The 16,350-nt window shown below is 56.0% G+C and overlaps 1 protein-coding gene across 1 annotated transcript; it reads left to right on the top strand.

Moving 5' to 3' along the window:
- Positions 1-1,672: 1,672 nt before the first annotated feature.
- On the top strand, positions 1,673-14,184 carry DAP3 (death associated protein 3). Its single transcript, XM_082242504.1, has 12 exons — positions 1,673-1,747; positions 8,169-8,273; positions 11,176-11,277; positions 11,369-11,477; positions 11,893-11,985; positions 12,289-12,419; positions 12,800-12,880; positions 13,149-13,307; positions 13,397-13,456; positions 13,544-13,633; positions 13,881-13,998; positions 14,092-14,184. Exons 1-12 carry the CDS (start codon positions 1,712-1,714, stop codon positions 14,175-14,177), a joined length of 1,170 nt encoding a protein of 389 aa, XP_082098630.1. The 5' UTR covers positions 1,673-1,711; the 3' UTR covers positions 14,178-14,184.
- Positions 14,185-16,350: the final 2,166 nt, after the last annotated feature.

Raw genomic sequence — 16,350 nt, 5'->3', positions numbered from 1 at the left:
ATACCGACCGGACTGAGGACCCAATACCGACCGGACTGAGGACCCAATACCGACCGGAAACCGGACTGAGGACCGAATACTGACCGGACTGAGGACCCAATACTGACTGGAAACCGGACTGAGGACCCAATACCGACCGGACTGAGGACCCAATACCGACCGGAAACCGGACTGAGGACCCAATACCGACCGGACTGAGGACCCAATACCGACCGGTAACCGGACTGAGGACCCAATACCGACCGGTAACCGGACTGAGGACCCAATACCGACCGGTAACCGGACTGAGGACCCAATACTGACCGGACTGAGGACCCAATACCGACCTCAAACCGGACTGAGGACCCAATACCGACCGGAAACCGGTCTGAGGACCCAATACCGACCGGTCTGAGGACCCAATACCGACCGGTCTGAGGACCCAAAACCGACCGGTCTGAGGACCCAATACCGACCGGAAACCGGACTGAGGACCCAATACCGACCGGTAACCGGACTGAGGACCCAATACCGACCGGAAACCGGACTGAGGTCTCAAAACCGACCGGAAACCGGACTGAGGACCCAATATTGACCGGAAACCGGACTGAGGGCCCAATACCGACCGGTCTGAGGACCCAATACCGACCGGAAACCGGACTGAGGACCGAATACTGACCGGACTGAGGACCCAATACCGACCGGAAACCGGACTGAGGACCCAATACCGACCGGACTGAGGACCCAATACCGACCGGAAACCGGACTGAGGACCCAATACCGACCGGAAACCGGACTGAGGACCCAATACCGACCGGACTGAGGACCCAATACCGACCGGAAACCGGACTGAGGACCCAATACCGACCGGAAACCGGACTGAGGACCCAATACCGACCGGAAACCGGACTGAGGACCCAATACCGACCGGAAACCGGACTGAGGACCCAATACCGACCGGAAACCGGACTGAGGACCCAATACCGACCGGAAACCGGACTGAGGGCCCAATACCGACCGGACTGAGGGCCCAATACCGACCGGACTGAGGGCCCAATACCGACCGGACTGAGGGCCCAATACCGACCGGACTGAGGTCTCAATACCGACCGGACTGAGGTCTCAATACCGACCGGACTGAGGTCTCAATACCGACCGGAAACCGGACTGAGGACCCAATACCGACCGGACTGAGGGCCCAATACCGACCGGACTGAGGTCTCAATACCGACCGGAAACCGGACTGAGGGCCCAATACCGACCGGACTGAGGACCCAATACCGACCGGGAACCGGACTGAGGGCCCAATACCGACCGGGAACCGGACTGAGGGCCCAATACCGACCGGGAACCGGACTGAGGGCCCAATACCGACCGGAAACCGGACTGAGGGCCCAATACCGACCGGAGGGTCCTCAGCCCGACGTGTCGGAGGAGGGGGGGGGGACTGTGGACCGGTGTTGGTGGGGGGACTGTGGACCGGTGTCGGGGGGGGGACTGTGGACCGGTGTTGGTGGGGGGACTGTGGATCGGTGTCGGGGGGGGGGGGGGGGGACTGTGGACCGGTGTCGGGGGGGGGGGGACTGAACTGGTGTTGGGCACTGTGGACCGGTGTCAGATGGGGGGGACTGGGTCGGTGGGGTGTCACTGGGTGAGAAGGGGGGGGACCAATGTTGGAATGGGGGTGGGACTAAGGACTGGTAATTAATTTTTTTCTTTCTGTATTGTAGAGATGTTGGTGAGGTGTGTGCACCGATCCCCCTGGAGGGTGAGTCCATTATCGGGGTGGGGGGGGGGATGAATTGTTATGGTATACAGTGATATTGGGGTGTGTATGGGAAGAATCGGGGTGACCCGGCACTATGGGGGGTTGGATCGCTAAGAATTTATCATTCGATCTTGAATGCGGTGTTTGATTTAGTGGTAAATTATGGCATTGAGCTGGTTGCTAAGGAGTAGGCGGGGAAGCCGGTCGCCACGTCCTTAACAACGGATGAGTTATCAGCTGTCACCTGAATGTATGTCAGTAAATAAAATCTATAAAAAAAATAGCATGGGGTGTCTGTGTATTCCTATACATGGCGGCCATGTTTGTGTAGTCCAGCGGCCATTTTGCTGTGGTTTGTCGATGAAAATAGCAGCAGCCGTTACAGTGGAGCCCTGTGGGCAGTGATTTTGGTGTTGGGAGCCCCGCCTCATCCCCTGGTGCTGACTCCTGGATGATTTTTCTTCCTGATCGCTGCAAGTGTAATGCAGATTATCCTGGTGGCTGCGGTGCCTGGTTTCTGCTGGGTGGTGAGTCTGGTGGGGTTCTCTCCCTCTCTGCTGAGGATCGCTTGGTGCTTTGTGCCTGGTGACCGGGTGGTGTTGCCAGTGTGGTGGAGGTTGTCCCTCAGCAGTGTTTTACACCTGGTTTGTGAGGTCCCCCTGGTGAATCATGGAGTCTTTGAAGCACATCTTCCCACCTGATTCCCTCTCTGAGGCTGCGGGGTCCTCCGGGTCCCAACCATCTTTCGAGCGACTGGCTAGCAAAAAGCAAACCCCCCCCCCCCCCCCCCGCCTTCCCCTGCCCCATCTATCTCATCTGATTCGGCCGCCGTGGACTTGGGTCTCCCTGCTGGGTCTGCGACCAGGTGCCCGGAAATTCTCTGATAGTGAGGTGTTTCCTTTCCCCGCCTATTTTGACAGAATTGTCGCTAAAGAGTGGAGATGACCAAAGCGTCCCCTTGGGGTCCCTAAGTGCTTTACTAGGCGTTACCCCTATGAGGAGTCCCTGCTTAAGAAGTGGACTGTGCCACCAGAGGTGGACCCTCTGGTTTCCAGATTGAACAAGGCAACCATGATTCCAGTTGAAGAGTCTCCGGCCTTTAAGGACCTGGCTGGCCGGAAGGCGGAGGCTGTGGCCTGCAATATGCACACTCTGGCTGGTTCAGCACTGAGGCCGGTGTTCACCATTGCCCTGGTGTCGCAAACTCTGACTGAGTGGACTAAGCTCCTACGCCGCAACCAGGAGGGAGAACCGCCCCCCCCCCCCCTGCCTTTGCTGAGCTGGCGGACCGGCTGGTCCAGGGGCTTCAGTTTATCTGTGATGCTTCTTTGGATGTGGCTCCCCTGATGGTTCGGCTCCCTGTTTCGGCAGTGGTCTTTCAGCATGTCTTTTTGCTCAATTGCTGGTCTGCGGATCAAACTTCAAAAAAGGCCTTGACTGATCTTCCCTTTCCAAGGAGATTGCCTGTTTGGAGCTACCCTGGATGACTCAGGCTACTAAGGGCAAGGAACCTTGTCGTAGACGTGGGCCTTCCTTCTCAGCTCATAAGAAGTTTTTTCGTCCCTCAGGGTCGACTGTAAAGGGTTCAAAGCCTTTGAGGGCCTCCTTTGGAGGATCCATACAAGCCTGGTCTAGCAAGCCAAGATCGGGCTTCTCCAGACCCGTGGATAAGGCTCCTTCAGCATGCGCCCTCACCCGTATCGGGGGTGGGGGGGACATCTTCGCTTGTGTCCGGGTCTGTGGACTTCCCTGGTGCAAGACAAGTGGGTCCACAAAGTAATTTGGTCCGGCTACAAGATCGAGTTTTTCTCTTGTCCCCCAGCAAGGTTCTTTCCTTTCAACTTACGCCTGTCCCCAGACCACTTACAGGGCCTGTTCCTTCAAGGGATGATTGTTCCGGTTCCGACTTCTGAAGGTTTTCAGGGTTTTTACTCAAACCTGTTCACAGTTCCCAGGAAGGAAGGCAAGGTGCGTCCAATCCTGAACCTCAAGGCGCTGAACTGCTTTGTGCGGGGGCAGAAGTTCAGAATGGAGCTCATTCGCTCGGTGGTGGCATCCCTGCGTCAGGGAGATTTCCTCTCCTCTATCGATATCAAGGATGCCTACCTTCACATTGCGATATGCACCATCACCAGCGTTTTCTCCACTTTGCTGTGGGAGAGGAGCATTATCAGTTTGTGGCGTTACCCTTTGGTCTCGCCTCTGCTCCTCGGGTCTTCACAAAAGTGTTATCCCCAGTGCTAGCTTTGCTAGGCCAACGGAGGATCGCGGCACTGGGCTACTTGGACTCCTACTGCTCTGGTGGAAAACTTGGAGATCACAATACGAACTCTGCAAGAGTTCTGCTGGATTCTGAATTTTCACAAGTCTGCTCTGGTTCCACCCACAAAGCTGGACTATCTGAGCCTGACTGGACTCAGCCCTAGCCAAAGTGCCCCTTCCTCTGGACAAACTCCAGAAATTGCAGACTGCAATTCTCCTCCTGCTGTCCAACAGATGGTCGTCCCTCCGAACTTGCAGCGGGTGCTGGGCCTGATGGTGTCTACCTTCAAGTCTGTTCCGTTTGCACAGTTCCATACGAGGTCCCTGCAAAGGGAGTTTCTGACCAAATGGGACTCCGCAGTCTCTGGACAATCAGACTTGGCTGAGTCGGGGAACGAGGAAGTCCCTGATATGGTGGCTTCGTTCTTCGACCCCTTGTATTGGACAGTGGTCACCACAGATGCCAGCTTGTCCGGCTGGGGAGGCGTCCTTGGCAAGCATTCTGCTCAGGGGCCCTGGACGCTGGAATCGTCCAGACTACCGATCAATGTCTTGGTACTCCGAGCAATCAGACTGTGTCTGGATCATTGGACGGATCGTCTTCAGGGTTGTCCAGTGCGGATTCAATGGGACAGTGCCACAGCCATGGCTTGTGCCAATCACCAGGGGGGCACAAGAAGTGTCCTGGCGGCTCTGGAGGTAGCCGGCATTCTAAGCTGGGCAGAATGATTCGTTCCAGCCCTCTCCGCCATACACATTCCCGGGGTGGAAAACTGGTAAGCGGATTACTTCAGTTGACAGGTGTTGGACCAAGGGGAGTGGCCCCTTCATCTGAAGGTGTTTCATTAGTTGTGTCTCCGGTAGGGTACCCCCGAGGTGGATCTGTTGGCATCTTGGCTCAACAGAAAGGTGCAGAGGTTTGTGGCTCAGTCAAGGAATCCTCTGGCGGACGCCACAGACATGCTGATGGCCCCATCGGGTCAATATTGGCTGATTTACACCTTCCTTCCACTCAAGCGTCTGCCCAGATTTCTACACAGGATCAATGGCAGAAGGGATCCCCGTCATCTTAGTGGCTTCGAACTGGCCTTGTTAGGCTTGGTGCGCCGATCTGGTGCTGCTAATCACCGACGTTCCTTGGAAGCTTCCTCTCAGGGAGGATCTGCTGTCCCAAGGACCAATCTTCCATCCTGTTTTACAGTCGTTGGCTTTGACGGTTTGGCTTTTAAACGCCAGGTGCTGAAGGATAGCGGTTTATCTGAATCGGTGATTCCTACACTGTTGAAATCTAGGAAATCTACTTCTAGGAAAATCTACCATCGTACGTGGAAGACGTACATTGCGTGGTGTGAGTCGCTTGGGGTTCATCCTCGCTTCTTCTCGGTAGCTCGGATCTTAACCTTCCTTCAATGGGGGGTTGAACAGAAGTTGGCTTTGAGTACCATCAAGGGCCAGGTGTCGGCTTTTGTGGTCTTCTTCCAATGACGTTTGGCCACACACTCCACACTTCCCTGGTGCGTACCTTTCTTCAAGGTGTCCAACATTTGGCCCCTCTAGTGCGGGCTCCGTTGCTGCCTCGGGATCTCAATTTGCTGCTTTCAGCTCTACAGAAGCCTCCCTTTGAAAATATTTGGGAGATTCCCCTGCTTACACTTTCCCAGAAGGTGGCCTTTTTGGTGATTATCACCTCTGCGTGCCGGGTGTTGGAACTGGCGCCGTTAACCTGTCATTCACCCTATCTGGTGATTCACAGGGATAAGGCGGTCCTTTGCCCCTGTCCGTCTTTACTTCCAAAGGTTGTCTCTGATTTTCATTTGAATGAAGACATTGTGTTGCCTTCCCTGTGTCCCAGGCCAACACATTCGAAGGCCTTGCATGTCTTGGGCAATTAGGAGTTACCTGGCATCTACGCAGTCTTTCAGGAAGTCAGACTCTCTTTGTGCTCATGGATGGGCCTCGGAAAGGGTTGTCCGCTTCCTCTGTGACCATTTCCAGATGGATCAGACAGACGGTGATTTAGGCCTGTTCCATCAAGGGTCAGGTTCCTCCTTTCCCTGTCAGGCACACTCTACTTGGGCGCTCAGTGCCTCCTGGGCCTTCCATCATCAGGCGTCAGTGACGCAGGTTTGCAAGGCGGCCACCTGGGCATCAGTGAACACTTTCACAAAGTTGTATAAAGTGGATGTGTTAGCATCTGCGGGTGCTTCCTTTGGCCGCAAGGTTTTGCAGCCTGCTGTTTAGAGGACCTGATCCTCTTTGAGGGTGTATTGTTTTTTTTCAGGTGGTCTCCAGTTTTTTGGTTGAGCTCCTGTTGCCTGGTTGGCTAATGTTTAGCTTTGGGAATTTCTTTTGGTTGTTCCCACGTCTCATGTTTAGCACTGCTTTGGGACGTCCCAATGGTCATGAAGATCAGGAGCTGTGTCCATCGAACAAAAGAAAATGGAATTTTTGGCTTCCCGTAAAATCCATTTCTCTGATGTTCATTGACAGACACAGCACCCACCTCTCTGTGGGGTTATAATTCTTCTGACACTGCTTGTAACTAAACTGAGTGCCTATAGCAGAGAGAGGGAGTATACCCCCTGGGACTGCTTATAGGTATAGCCAGACTTTTTTCCTGCCTTGTGTCCTACTCCTGTAGGGGGCAGTATAACACAATGGTTATGAATACCAGGAGCTGTGTCCCTCCAGAGAAAAAGTCAAGTCCCATTTTTCACTCTCTGATCCGTTTGTGAATTACTTACCACACGATTTGTAAACCGTATTTATCGGAAACATTTTTCAATTTTTATTTACCGCTTAGTCGTGTTTTTTTTTTCGGTATTTGGACTTAATTTACTGCATGCGATAATTTATGCACTTGTCACATGACCGCGTTCTCTCATCACGTTAGTGAATTGACCCCTTATGCCTTTTGTATTTTTGTTTTTTTATTACTCTATTCCCTGCTATAGTGTATGGGGACAAGGGGGGCAGGATAAGGTGCAGGGTAGAAAATGGGGTACTGGGGCAGGGGTGGAATAGAGGACTGGGTACTGGATAGAGGTGGGGTAGAGAACTGGGTTGGGGCGGGGTAGCGGATGGTGTACTGAGTGGGGGCGGGGTAGAGGATGGGGTACTAGGCAGGTGTGGGGTAAAGGACTGGGTACGGGGAAGGGTAAAGGACAGAACACTGGGTGGGACGGAGTATAGGAGGGGTTACTGGGGGGGGGGGGGTAGAGAACTGACTACTGGGTGGGGGCGGGATAGAGGAGAGCGTACTAGGCAGGGACGGAGTAGAGGATGATGTACTGGGTGGGGGCAGGGTAGAGGACAGTGTACTGGGTGGAGTAGAAGAGAGGGTATTCGACAGGGGCGGGGTAAAGGGACGGTGTACTGGGTGGGGACGGGGTAGAGGAGAGGGTACTAGGCAAGGGCGGGGTTGAGGACGATGTACTGGGTGGGGTAGAGGAGAGGGTACCAGGCGGGGGCAAGGTAGAGGACTGGGTACTGGGTGGGGTAGAGGAGAGGGTGCGGGGCGGGGTAGAGGACCGTGTACTGGGTGGGGTAGAGGAGAGGGTACTAGGCAGGGGCGAGGTAGAGGACAATGTACTGGGTGGGGTAGAGGAGAGGGTACTAGGCGGGGGCGGGGTAGAGGATGATGTACGAGGTAGAGGAGAGGGTACTAGGCGGGGGTGAGGTAGAGAACGATGTACTGGGTGGGGTAGAGGAGAGGGTACTAGGCGGGGGCGAGGTAGAGGACGATGTACTCGGTGGGGTAGAGGAGAGGGTACTAGGCAGGGGCGAGGTAGAGGACAATGTACTGGGTGGGGTAGAGGAGAGGGTACTAGGCGGGGGCGGGGTAGAGGATGATGTACGAGGTAGAGGAGAGGGTACTAGGCGGGGGCGAGGTAGAGAACGATGTACTGGGTGGGGTAGAGGAGAGGGTACTAGGCGGGGGCGAGGTAGAGGATGATGTACTCGGTGGGGTAGAGGAGAGGGTACTAGGAGGGGGGCGAGGTAGAGGACGGGGTACTGGGTGGGGTAGAGGAGAGGGTACTAGGCGGGGGCGAGGTAGAGGAGGGGGTACTGGGTGGGGTGGGGTGGGGTAGAGGAGAGGGTACTAGGCGGGGGCGGGGTAGAGGACTAAACTGACATTTGTATCTTTTCTTTCCTCCAGTTGGTATTCGCTTCGTCGGTTCCTCAGAGGGGGTTGTCTGATGCCGCTTCCTCTGTAGAAAGCCCCGCCCCCAGAGACGTCTTTCGGACCAGTGAGAGTGATCCGGTAAGTGGGAAGATCCCAGTCTGGTCACCATGGTGGGGGGGGGGGGCATTACCACTGTTCTGGCCCCACCTCCATATAAAAGGGGGTGGCCAGTGAGGGGGACCTGTGGAATGAGGAGGGGTGGTTCTCCTCCACTTGAGTCGTTCCTCGTTCCCCATTAATTACCCCCCCCCCCCCCCCCATAGATTATTCCCTCCCTCTTCAGTAATAACCCCTCACCCTTCCTTGCTGCATATACCCCTCAACCCTCAAGTTATTCCTCCCCCTCCTTTATTTAATCCCGCCCCTCCTCTCAAATATATTCCTCCCTCCCCATTCACAATAATCCCCCCTCCCTCCCCTACTGGATGTATTCCCTTCTCCCCAATATTACCCCCCCCTTCCCCAGATTTATTCTTCCCCCCCCCCCCCCGCGGATTTATTCCTCCCTCCCTATTAATTATTATCCCCCCTCCCTCCCATACTGGGTGTATTCCCTTCTCCCCATTATTACCCCACCTCCCCAGATTTATCCCCCCACCCCCACGTTTAATAATTCTCTCTTGTTCAGGTCATACTTGGTGCAGATAATTGGTCTCCATGGAAACTGGATCGGGTCACGTGACCAGCCTGCAGAGTATCCCGCAATCGGGTGCAGTTGCCTGGAAACAGATTGTCAGTGTGCAGTCTGTATAGTGGGAGCCCCCCCCCCCCCATATATTCTCAACAGTCCTCAGGTGTGGGGGGGTTCCGGGATTTCCTGTATTATATGGGGGTGTCCTGTGTTGGATGCCGGTGTGGTATGATATATATGGGGGTGTCCTGTGTCGGGGTGCCGGTGTGGTATGATATATATATATATGGGGGTGTCCTGTGTCGGATGCCGGTGTGGTATGATATATGGGGGTGTCCTGTGCCGGTCTGGTATGTTATATATGGGGTGTCCTGTGTCGGGGTGCCTGTCTGGTATACATATATATGGGGGGGTCCTGTGTCGGGGTGCCGGTCTGGTATGATATATATGGGGGTGTCCTTTGTTAGGGTGCCGGTCTGGTATAATACATATGGGGTTGCCGGTCAGGTATATATATGGGGGTGTCCTGTGTCGGGGTGCCGGTCCGGTATACATAAATATGGGGGTGTCCTGTGTCAGGGTGCCGGTCCTTGTATGATAGATATATATATGGGGGTGTCCTGTGTTGGGGTGCCGATGTGGTATGATATATATGGGGGTGTCCTGTGTCGGGGTGCCGGTATGGTATACATATATATGGGGGTGTCCTGTGTCGGGGTGCCGGTCTGGTATGATATATATGGGGGTGTCCTGTGTCGGGGTGCCGGTCTGGTATAATACATATGGGGGTGCCGGTCTGGTATAATACATATGGGTGTCCTGTGTCGGGGGTGCCGGTCTGGTATAATACATATGGGGGTGCCGGTCTGGTATAATACATATGGGTGTCCTGTGTCGGGGGTGCCGGTCTGGTATGATATATATGGGGGTGTCCTGTGTCGGGGTGCTGGTCTGGTATTATATATATGGGGGTGTCCTGTGTCGGGGTGCTGGTCTGGTATTATATATATGGGGGTGTCCTGTGTCGGGGTGCCGGTCTGGTATGATATATAGGGGTGTCCTGTGTCGGGGTGCTGGTCTGGTATTATATATATGGGGGTGTCCTGTGTCGGGGTGCTGGTCTGGTATTATATATATGGGGGTGTCCTGTGTCGGGGTGCCGGTCTGGTATGATATATAGGGGTGTCCTGTGTCGGGGTGCCGGTCTGGTATTATATATATGGGGGTGTCCTGTGTTGGGGTGCCGGTCTGGTATGATATATATGGGGGAGTCCTGTGTCGGGGTGCTGGTCTGGTATTATATATATGGGGGTGTCCTGTGTCGGGGTGCTGGTCTGGTATGATATATATGGGAGTGTCCTGTGTCGGGGTGCCGGTCTGGTATAATACATATGGGGGTGCCGGTCTGGTATAATACATATGGGGGTGCCAGTCTGGTATAATACATATGGGGGTGCCGGTCTGGTATAATACATATGGGGGTGCCGGTCTGGTATAATACATATGGGGGTGCCGGTCAGGTTAATATATATATGGGGGTGTCCTGTGTCAGGGTGCCGGTCTGGTATACATATATATGGGGGGTGTCCTGTGTCGGGGTGCCGGTCTGGTATAATACATATGGGGGTGCCGGTCAGGTATGATATATATGGGGGTGTCCTGTGTCGGGGTGCCGGTCTGGTATAATACATATGGGGGTGCCGGTCTGGTATAATACATATGGGGGTGCCGGTCTGGTATAATACATATGGGGGTGCCGGTCTGGTATAATATATATGGGGGTGTCCTGTGTCAGGGTGCCGGTCTGGTATGATATATATGGGGGTGTCCTGTGTCGGGGTGCCGGTATGGTATAATACATATGGGGGTGCCGGTCAGGTATGATATATATGGGTGTCCTGTGTCGGGGGTGCCGGTCTGGTATGATATATATGGGGGTGTCCTGTGTCGGGGGTGCCAGTCTGGTATGATATATAGGGGTGTCCTGTGTCGGGGTGCCGGTGTGGTATATATATATATATATGGGGTGTCCTGTGTTGGGGTGCCGTTGTGGTATGATATATATATATATATGGGGGTGTCCTGTGTTGGGGTGCCGATGTGGTATGATGATATATATGGGGGTGTCCTGTGTCAGGGTGCCGGTCTGGTATACATATATATGGGGGTGTCCTGTGTTGGGGTGCCGGTGGGGTATGATATATATGGGGGTGTCCTGTGTCGGGGTGCCGGTGGGGTATGATGATATATATAGGGGTGTCCTGTGTCGGGGTGCCGGTGGGGTATGATGATATATATAGGGGTGTCCTGTGTCACCCGGGGTCACTAGTCACATGACGTGTTTTCCAGGTCCGGCACACAGAGGACCACGAGGCCCAGTTCTACTCCATCCCTTCCAGCCAGGTGAGGTCCATCTTCCCCCATGGCCTTCCCCTGCGCTTCCAGCTACAGGTGAGTCCCGCCCCTGATGGGGCAATATTAAGTGATCCTATCTGCACCCCCCCCCCCTCCTTTGTACTAACTCCTCCTCCTTCCCTTCCAGTGTAAGACCTTCAATGAGACCTCCCTGATGGTGCGCCAGCCCGCCATCGAACTCCTCTCCTATCTGAGGAAGACGGACTTCTCCCACCCTGCCGTGCGTTACGTCCTCTGTATCCTTCCATGTTCTTGGGGCGACTGTCGCGAGGCGGCGCGAGTCTGGGGGTGACTGTCGCGAGGCGGCGCGAGTCTGGGGGTGACTGTCGCGAGGCGGCGCGAGTCTGGGGGCGACTGTCGCGAGGCGGCGCGAGTCTGGGGGTGACTGTCGCGAGGCGGCGCGAGTCTGGGGGTGACTGTTGCGATGCGGCGAGAGTCTGGGGGCGACTGTTGTGATGTGAGTCGGGGGCAAGTCTCCTGGCGCAGGGAATGAACTGATACCCCGATCATAGTGGTTGGTTGTTCGATCTGGGCAGCACAGGGTGGGTGTGGCTTGGCTTGTAGGTTCTCTGGTGGGACAGTTCCCTCACCGTAGTGCCGTCTCTTCATTTCCCACAATCCTCCTCTTCCTTAACACTTGGAACCTCCCAGATGGTAAGCCTGGGACAGGGAAAAGTCTGATTTTGTGCCACGTTCTACACTACTGCCACAGCCAGGGCTGGCTCATAGTGCACCTACCCGACGGTAAGTTCTGGGGACTGGCTTTGTTCTTCAGGGGTCGGTAGCGTGTGGGTGAGGGGTAATCGGGAAACGGTAGAAGGGGTGAGAAGTAATTGGAGGTCAGTAGCGGGGGGGTCGGGAGGTAATTGGAGGTCAGCGGGGGGGTGGTAATCGGGGGTCGGTATCGGGGGAGGGGGGTAACTGGGGTTGGTAGCGGGGGATGGGGGCGGTGGGGAGGAAATGGAGGGGGTCAGGAGTGGGGGTAGGGGGTAATTGGGAGGTCGGTAGTGGGTAAGTTGGTGACAGGCGCTCTCTTTCTGCCTCCAGCACACCTCCTGGTGAAGAACTGTAAGGAGCTGATGATGTCATCATATAAGGCGGAGCGTTATGACCAGCCATTGGAGGCATCTAATTGGCTGAAACACTTCAAAGCTTCTAATGAGCCGTTCCTCTCACAGGTGACTATGGGGCCCCAGGGCCTGCTTGCTGATTGGTGCAGATTCTTCCCCTGTACTATGGGGGGGGGGGGAGTGGCCTGGGTGATCCCGAATCCCATCACTCCTAGATGTACAGTGGGCCCATGAGGTCAAAGGGGCCCTATTGTATTCTGTAATAAGGAAGCAGACCCCTCCCCCATACATCGTTCTGGGTTGCAGACAATAGTCCCGGGATGTGAAGGTCATCCTCCTCTTCTTCATTACTCCAGGAAACAGAAGATCTCTTCTCTAATGCAAGGGGGCCCCTGTCCTGATGGGAGGGGCCCCTGTCCTGTTGGGAGATGGGAGGGGCCCCTGGACTTGGTCCCGCCCCCAGTGATCTGGGTATGTTTGTGTTTCAGATTAGGACCCGGCAGCGGTACGTCTGGAGTAAGCGGGAGGCCACAGATGAGGGGACACCACTGGGCGCTGTGGTGGATCAGGTAAGAAGGCCCAGGGACCCCCAGAATATGGTAACCCCATGCACAGGACTTGCTGCTTCTCCATGCCGTGGTCTCATGCAAGGGGGCTGTGCTGTGTGGGTGACCCCCCCCCCTTCCCCCCTTTGTCTCCCCCCCCCCCCGTGCTGTGTGGGTGACCCCTCCCCCCGTGCTGTGTGGGCGGTCACCCTTGGTGAGCTGTGGCATGAATGTGTTCCTCTCCCTCCACCTCCTGGGTTGCTCTGGGGCAGTAACTCCTCCTCCTCCTCAGGGGCTGACCCGGGTGAAGACAGCCAGTGACGTGGTGGGCGTGGTGCTGAAGGAGCTGAAGAGACAAAGCGGAGGCGATGCATTTCGGCTCCTGGTGTCTATGGACGGGGCCAACAGTCTGTGGGGGAGGAGCAGCCTGAAGAAGGAGGACAAGAGCATTGTGAGTGCCCACCCCCGCCCATGTCTGCACTCCCAACCCCACCCCCCTCCTTACACACACATAACCTTCCTCTCATGTCTCTGTCCCAGATGTCTCCCAAAGAGCTGACACTCATCCACAACTTCCGGAAGATACTGAAGAATGATTGGGTAAGACAGTCCTACAGCCAGTCAGGGGCCGGCCTCAGGTCACATGTTCTGGCGGGGGCAGATACTTATCTTTTTATCTCCCCACAGACAGGGGGCGCTGTTGTCCTGACGGTCAGCCAGACCGGGTCGTTATTCCATCGGAAATCGGCGTATCTGCCGCAGGAGCTTCTTGGGAAGGTGAGTGACGGCGGGAGCCCCCCTCCAATCATAGAGTGTACACAGAACCCACCCATGAGGAGTAAACGGGGGTGGGGCACTTTCCAGCCTCTCAGGTCCTCCGATGTTCTCTTTGAGTGTTCACTCTCTTGTAGTGCTGGGGGGGGCGCCTTCTAGTGGTCGTAAGTGAGAAAATTGCATAGACTGAAGTGGCTGATGAATAGCGGGGGAAGGGAGGTCACTGTGCCTCAATAGTCTCATATTTCAGGAGGGATTTGATTTCCTGGACCCCTTCATCCCCATACAAGTGTCCAGATACAGCGAGAAGGAGTTTGAGAGCTGCTTCCAGTACTACGTGGAGAGGAAATGGATCCAGCATGAGAAAGGTGGGTGTGTCCTCCCGGGGGGGGGGGGCCTCTTCTTTGTGTTTTGCCATGTGACGGTGGAATCTGATTGGACGCTCTGTGTTTGTGTTGCAGCGCGGACGGATCGCGGGAAGGAGGAGTTGATGTTTCTCTCGAATTTTAACCCACGGGAGATGGAGAAGCTCTGCGCCTTCCTGTGAGGCGGTGCGTGGACCGGACGTAGTCACCGGGAGCTCCGCGTGGGCGGTCTCTTCTTTATCATAGGCGGTGCATGGACCGGGCGTCGCCCCCGGGAATTGTCCATGGGCGGTCTCTTCTATATAGGAGGTTCCTGGCACACCCATGTGATTCAAGGGACTTTGTGGATTGGACGCCATATTGGGGGCACCTAGGAGACTTTCAATCATATGGAGGGACCCCCCCCCCTCCTCCGGGAGATGTCTGGGGGGGTCCTGCTGCTTTGTTTAAAATAAAAGTACTTTTTCTATAAAGTGACCCCAGTGTGAGTAACGGGGCCTCTCCCATACATGAGGGGAGGGGGGGAGAGATTCCAGCACTGCATTCTGGGGGGAAAAAAGTGATTGTCTTTTTAGATCCCCCAGAGTGCCCCAGGTGTCCTTTGTCCCTGCAGATCCCCCAGAGTGCTCCGGGAGTCATTTGTCTCTGCAGACCCCCCCCCCCCAGAGTGCTCCGGGAGTCCTTTGTCCCTGCAGATCTTCCAGAGTGCCCCGGGAGTCCTTTGTCCCTGCAGATCCCCCAGAGTGCCCCTGGAGTCCTTTGTCCCTACAGATCCCCACAGAGTGCTCCAGGTGTCCTTTGTCCCTGCAGATCCCCCAGAGTGCCCTGGGAGTCCTTTGTCCCTACAGATCCCCACAGAGTGCTCCAGGTGTCCTTTGTCCCTGCAGATCTTCGAGTGCCCCAGGTGTCCTTTGTCCCTGCAGATCTCCCAGAGTGCCCCGGGAGTCCTTTGTCCCTGCAGATCCCCCCCCCCAGAGTGCCCCGGGAGTCCTTTGTCCCTGCAGATCCCCCCCCCAGAGTGCCCCGGGAGTCCTTTGTCCCTACAGATCTCCCTAGAGTGCCCCGGGAGTCCTTTGTCCCTACAGATCTCCCTAGAGTGCCCCGGGAGTCCTTTGTCCCTGCAGATCCCCCAGAGTGCCCCGGGAGTCCTTTGTCCCTGCAGATCCCCCAGAGTGCCCCGGGAGTCCTTTGTCCCTGCAGATCTCCCCAGAGTGCCCCGGGAGTCCTTTGTCTCTCCAGATCTCCCAGAGTGCCCCGGGTGTCCTTTGTCCCTGCAGATCTCCCAGAGTGCTCCGGGAGTCCTTTGTCCCTGCAGATCCCCCAGAGTGCCCCAAGAGTCATTTGTCTCTGCAGACCCCCCCCCCCAGAGTGCCCCGGGAGTCCTTTGTCCCTGCAGATCCCCCAGAGTGCCCCGGGAGTCCTTTGTCCCTACAGATCTCCCTAGAGTGCCCCGGGAGTCCTTTGTCCCTGCAGATCTCCCTAGAGTGCCCCGGGAGTCCTTTGTCCCTGCAGATCTCCCTAGAGTGCCCCGGGAGTCCTTTGTCCCTGCAGATCCCCCAGAGTGCCCCGGGAGTCCTTTGTCCCTGCAGATCCCCCAGAGTGCCCCGGGAGTCCTTTGTCCCTGCAGATCTCCCAGAGTGCCCCAGGTGTCCGTTGTCCCTGCAGATCTCCCCAGGTGTCCTTTGTCCCTGCAGATCTCCCCAGAGTGCCCCGGGTGTCCTTTGTCCCTGCAGATCTCCCAGAGTGCCCCGGGTGTCCTTTGTCCCTGCAGATCTCCCAGAGTGCCCCGGGTGTCCTTTGTCTCTACAGATCTCCCAGAGTGCCCCGGGAGTCCTTTGTCCCTGCAGATCCCCCAGAGTGCCCCGGGAGTCCTTTGTCCCTGCAGATCTCCCAGAGTGCCCCAGGTGTCCGTTGTCCCTGCAGATCTCCCCAGGTGTCCTTTGTCCCTGCAGATCTCCCCAGAGTGCCCCGGGTGTCCTTTGTCCCTGCAGATCTCCCAGAGTGCCCCGGGAGTCCTTTGTCCCTGCAGATCTCCCAGAGTGCCCCAGGTGTCCTTTGTCCCTGCAGATCTCCCAGAGTGCCCCAGGTGTCCTTTGTCCCTGCAGATCTCCCAGAGTGCCCCGGGTGTCCTTTGTCCCTGCAGATCTCCCAGAGTGCCCCGGGTGTCCTTTGTCCCTGCAGATCTCCCAGAGTGCCCCGGGTGTCCTTTGTCCCTGCAGATCTCCCAGAGTGCCCCGGGTGTCCTTTGTCCCTGCAGATCTCCCAGAGTGCCCCGGGTGTCCTTTGTCCCTGCAGATCTCCCAGAGTGCCCAGGGAGTCCTTTGTCCCTGCAGATCTCCCAGAGTGCCCCAGGTG

This window comes from Pelophylax lessonae (assembly GCF_965119305.1).
Source record: "Pelophylax lessonae genome assembly, chromosome: 13".
In the NCBI taxonomy this organism is placed as follows: Eukaryota; Metazoa; Chordata; class Amphibia; order Anura; family Ranidae; genus Pelophylax; species Pelophylax lessonae.
This window is presented reverse-complemented; position numbering and strand designations above follow the sequence as displayed.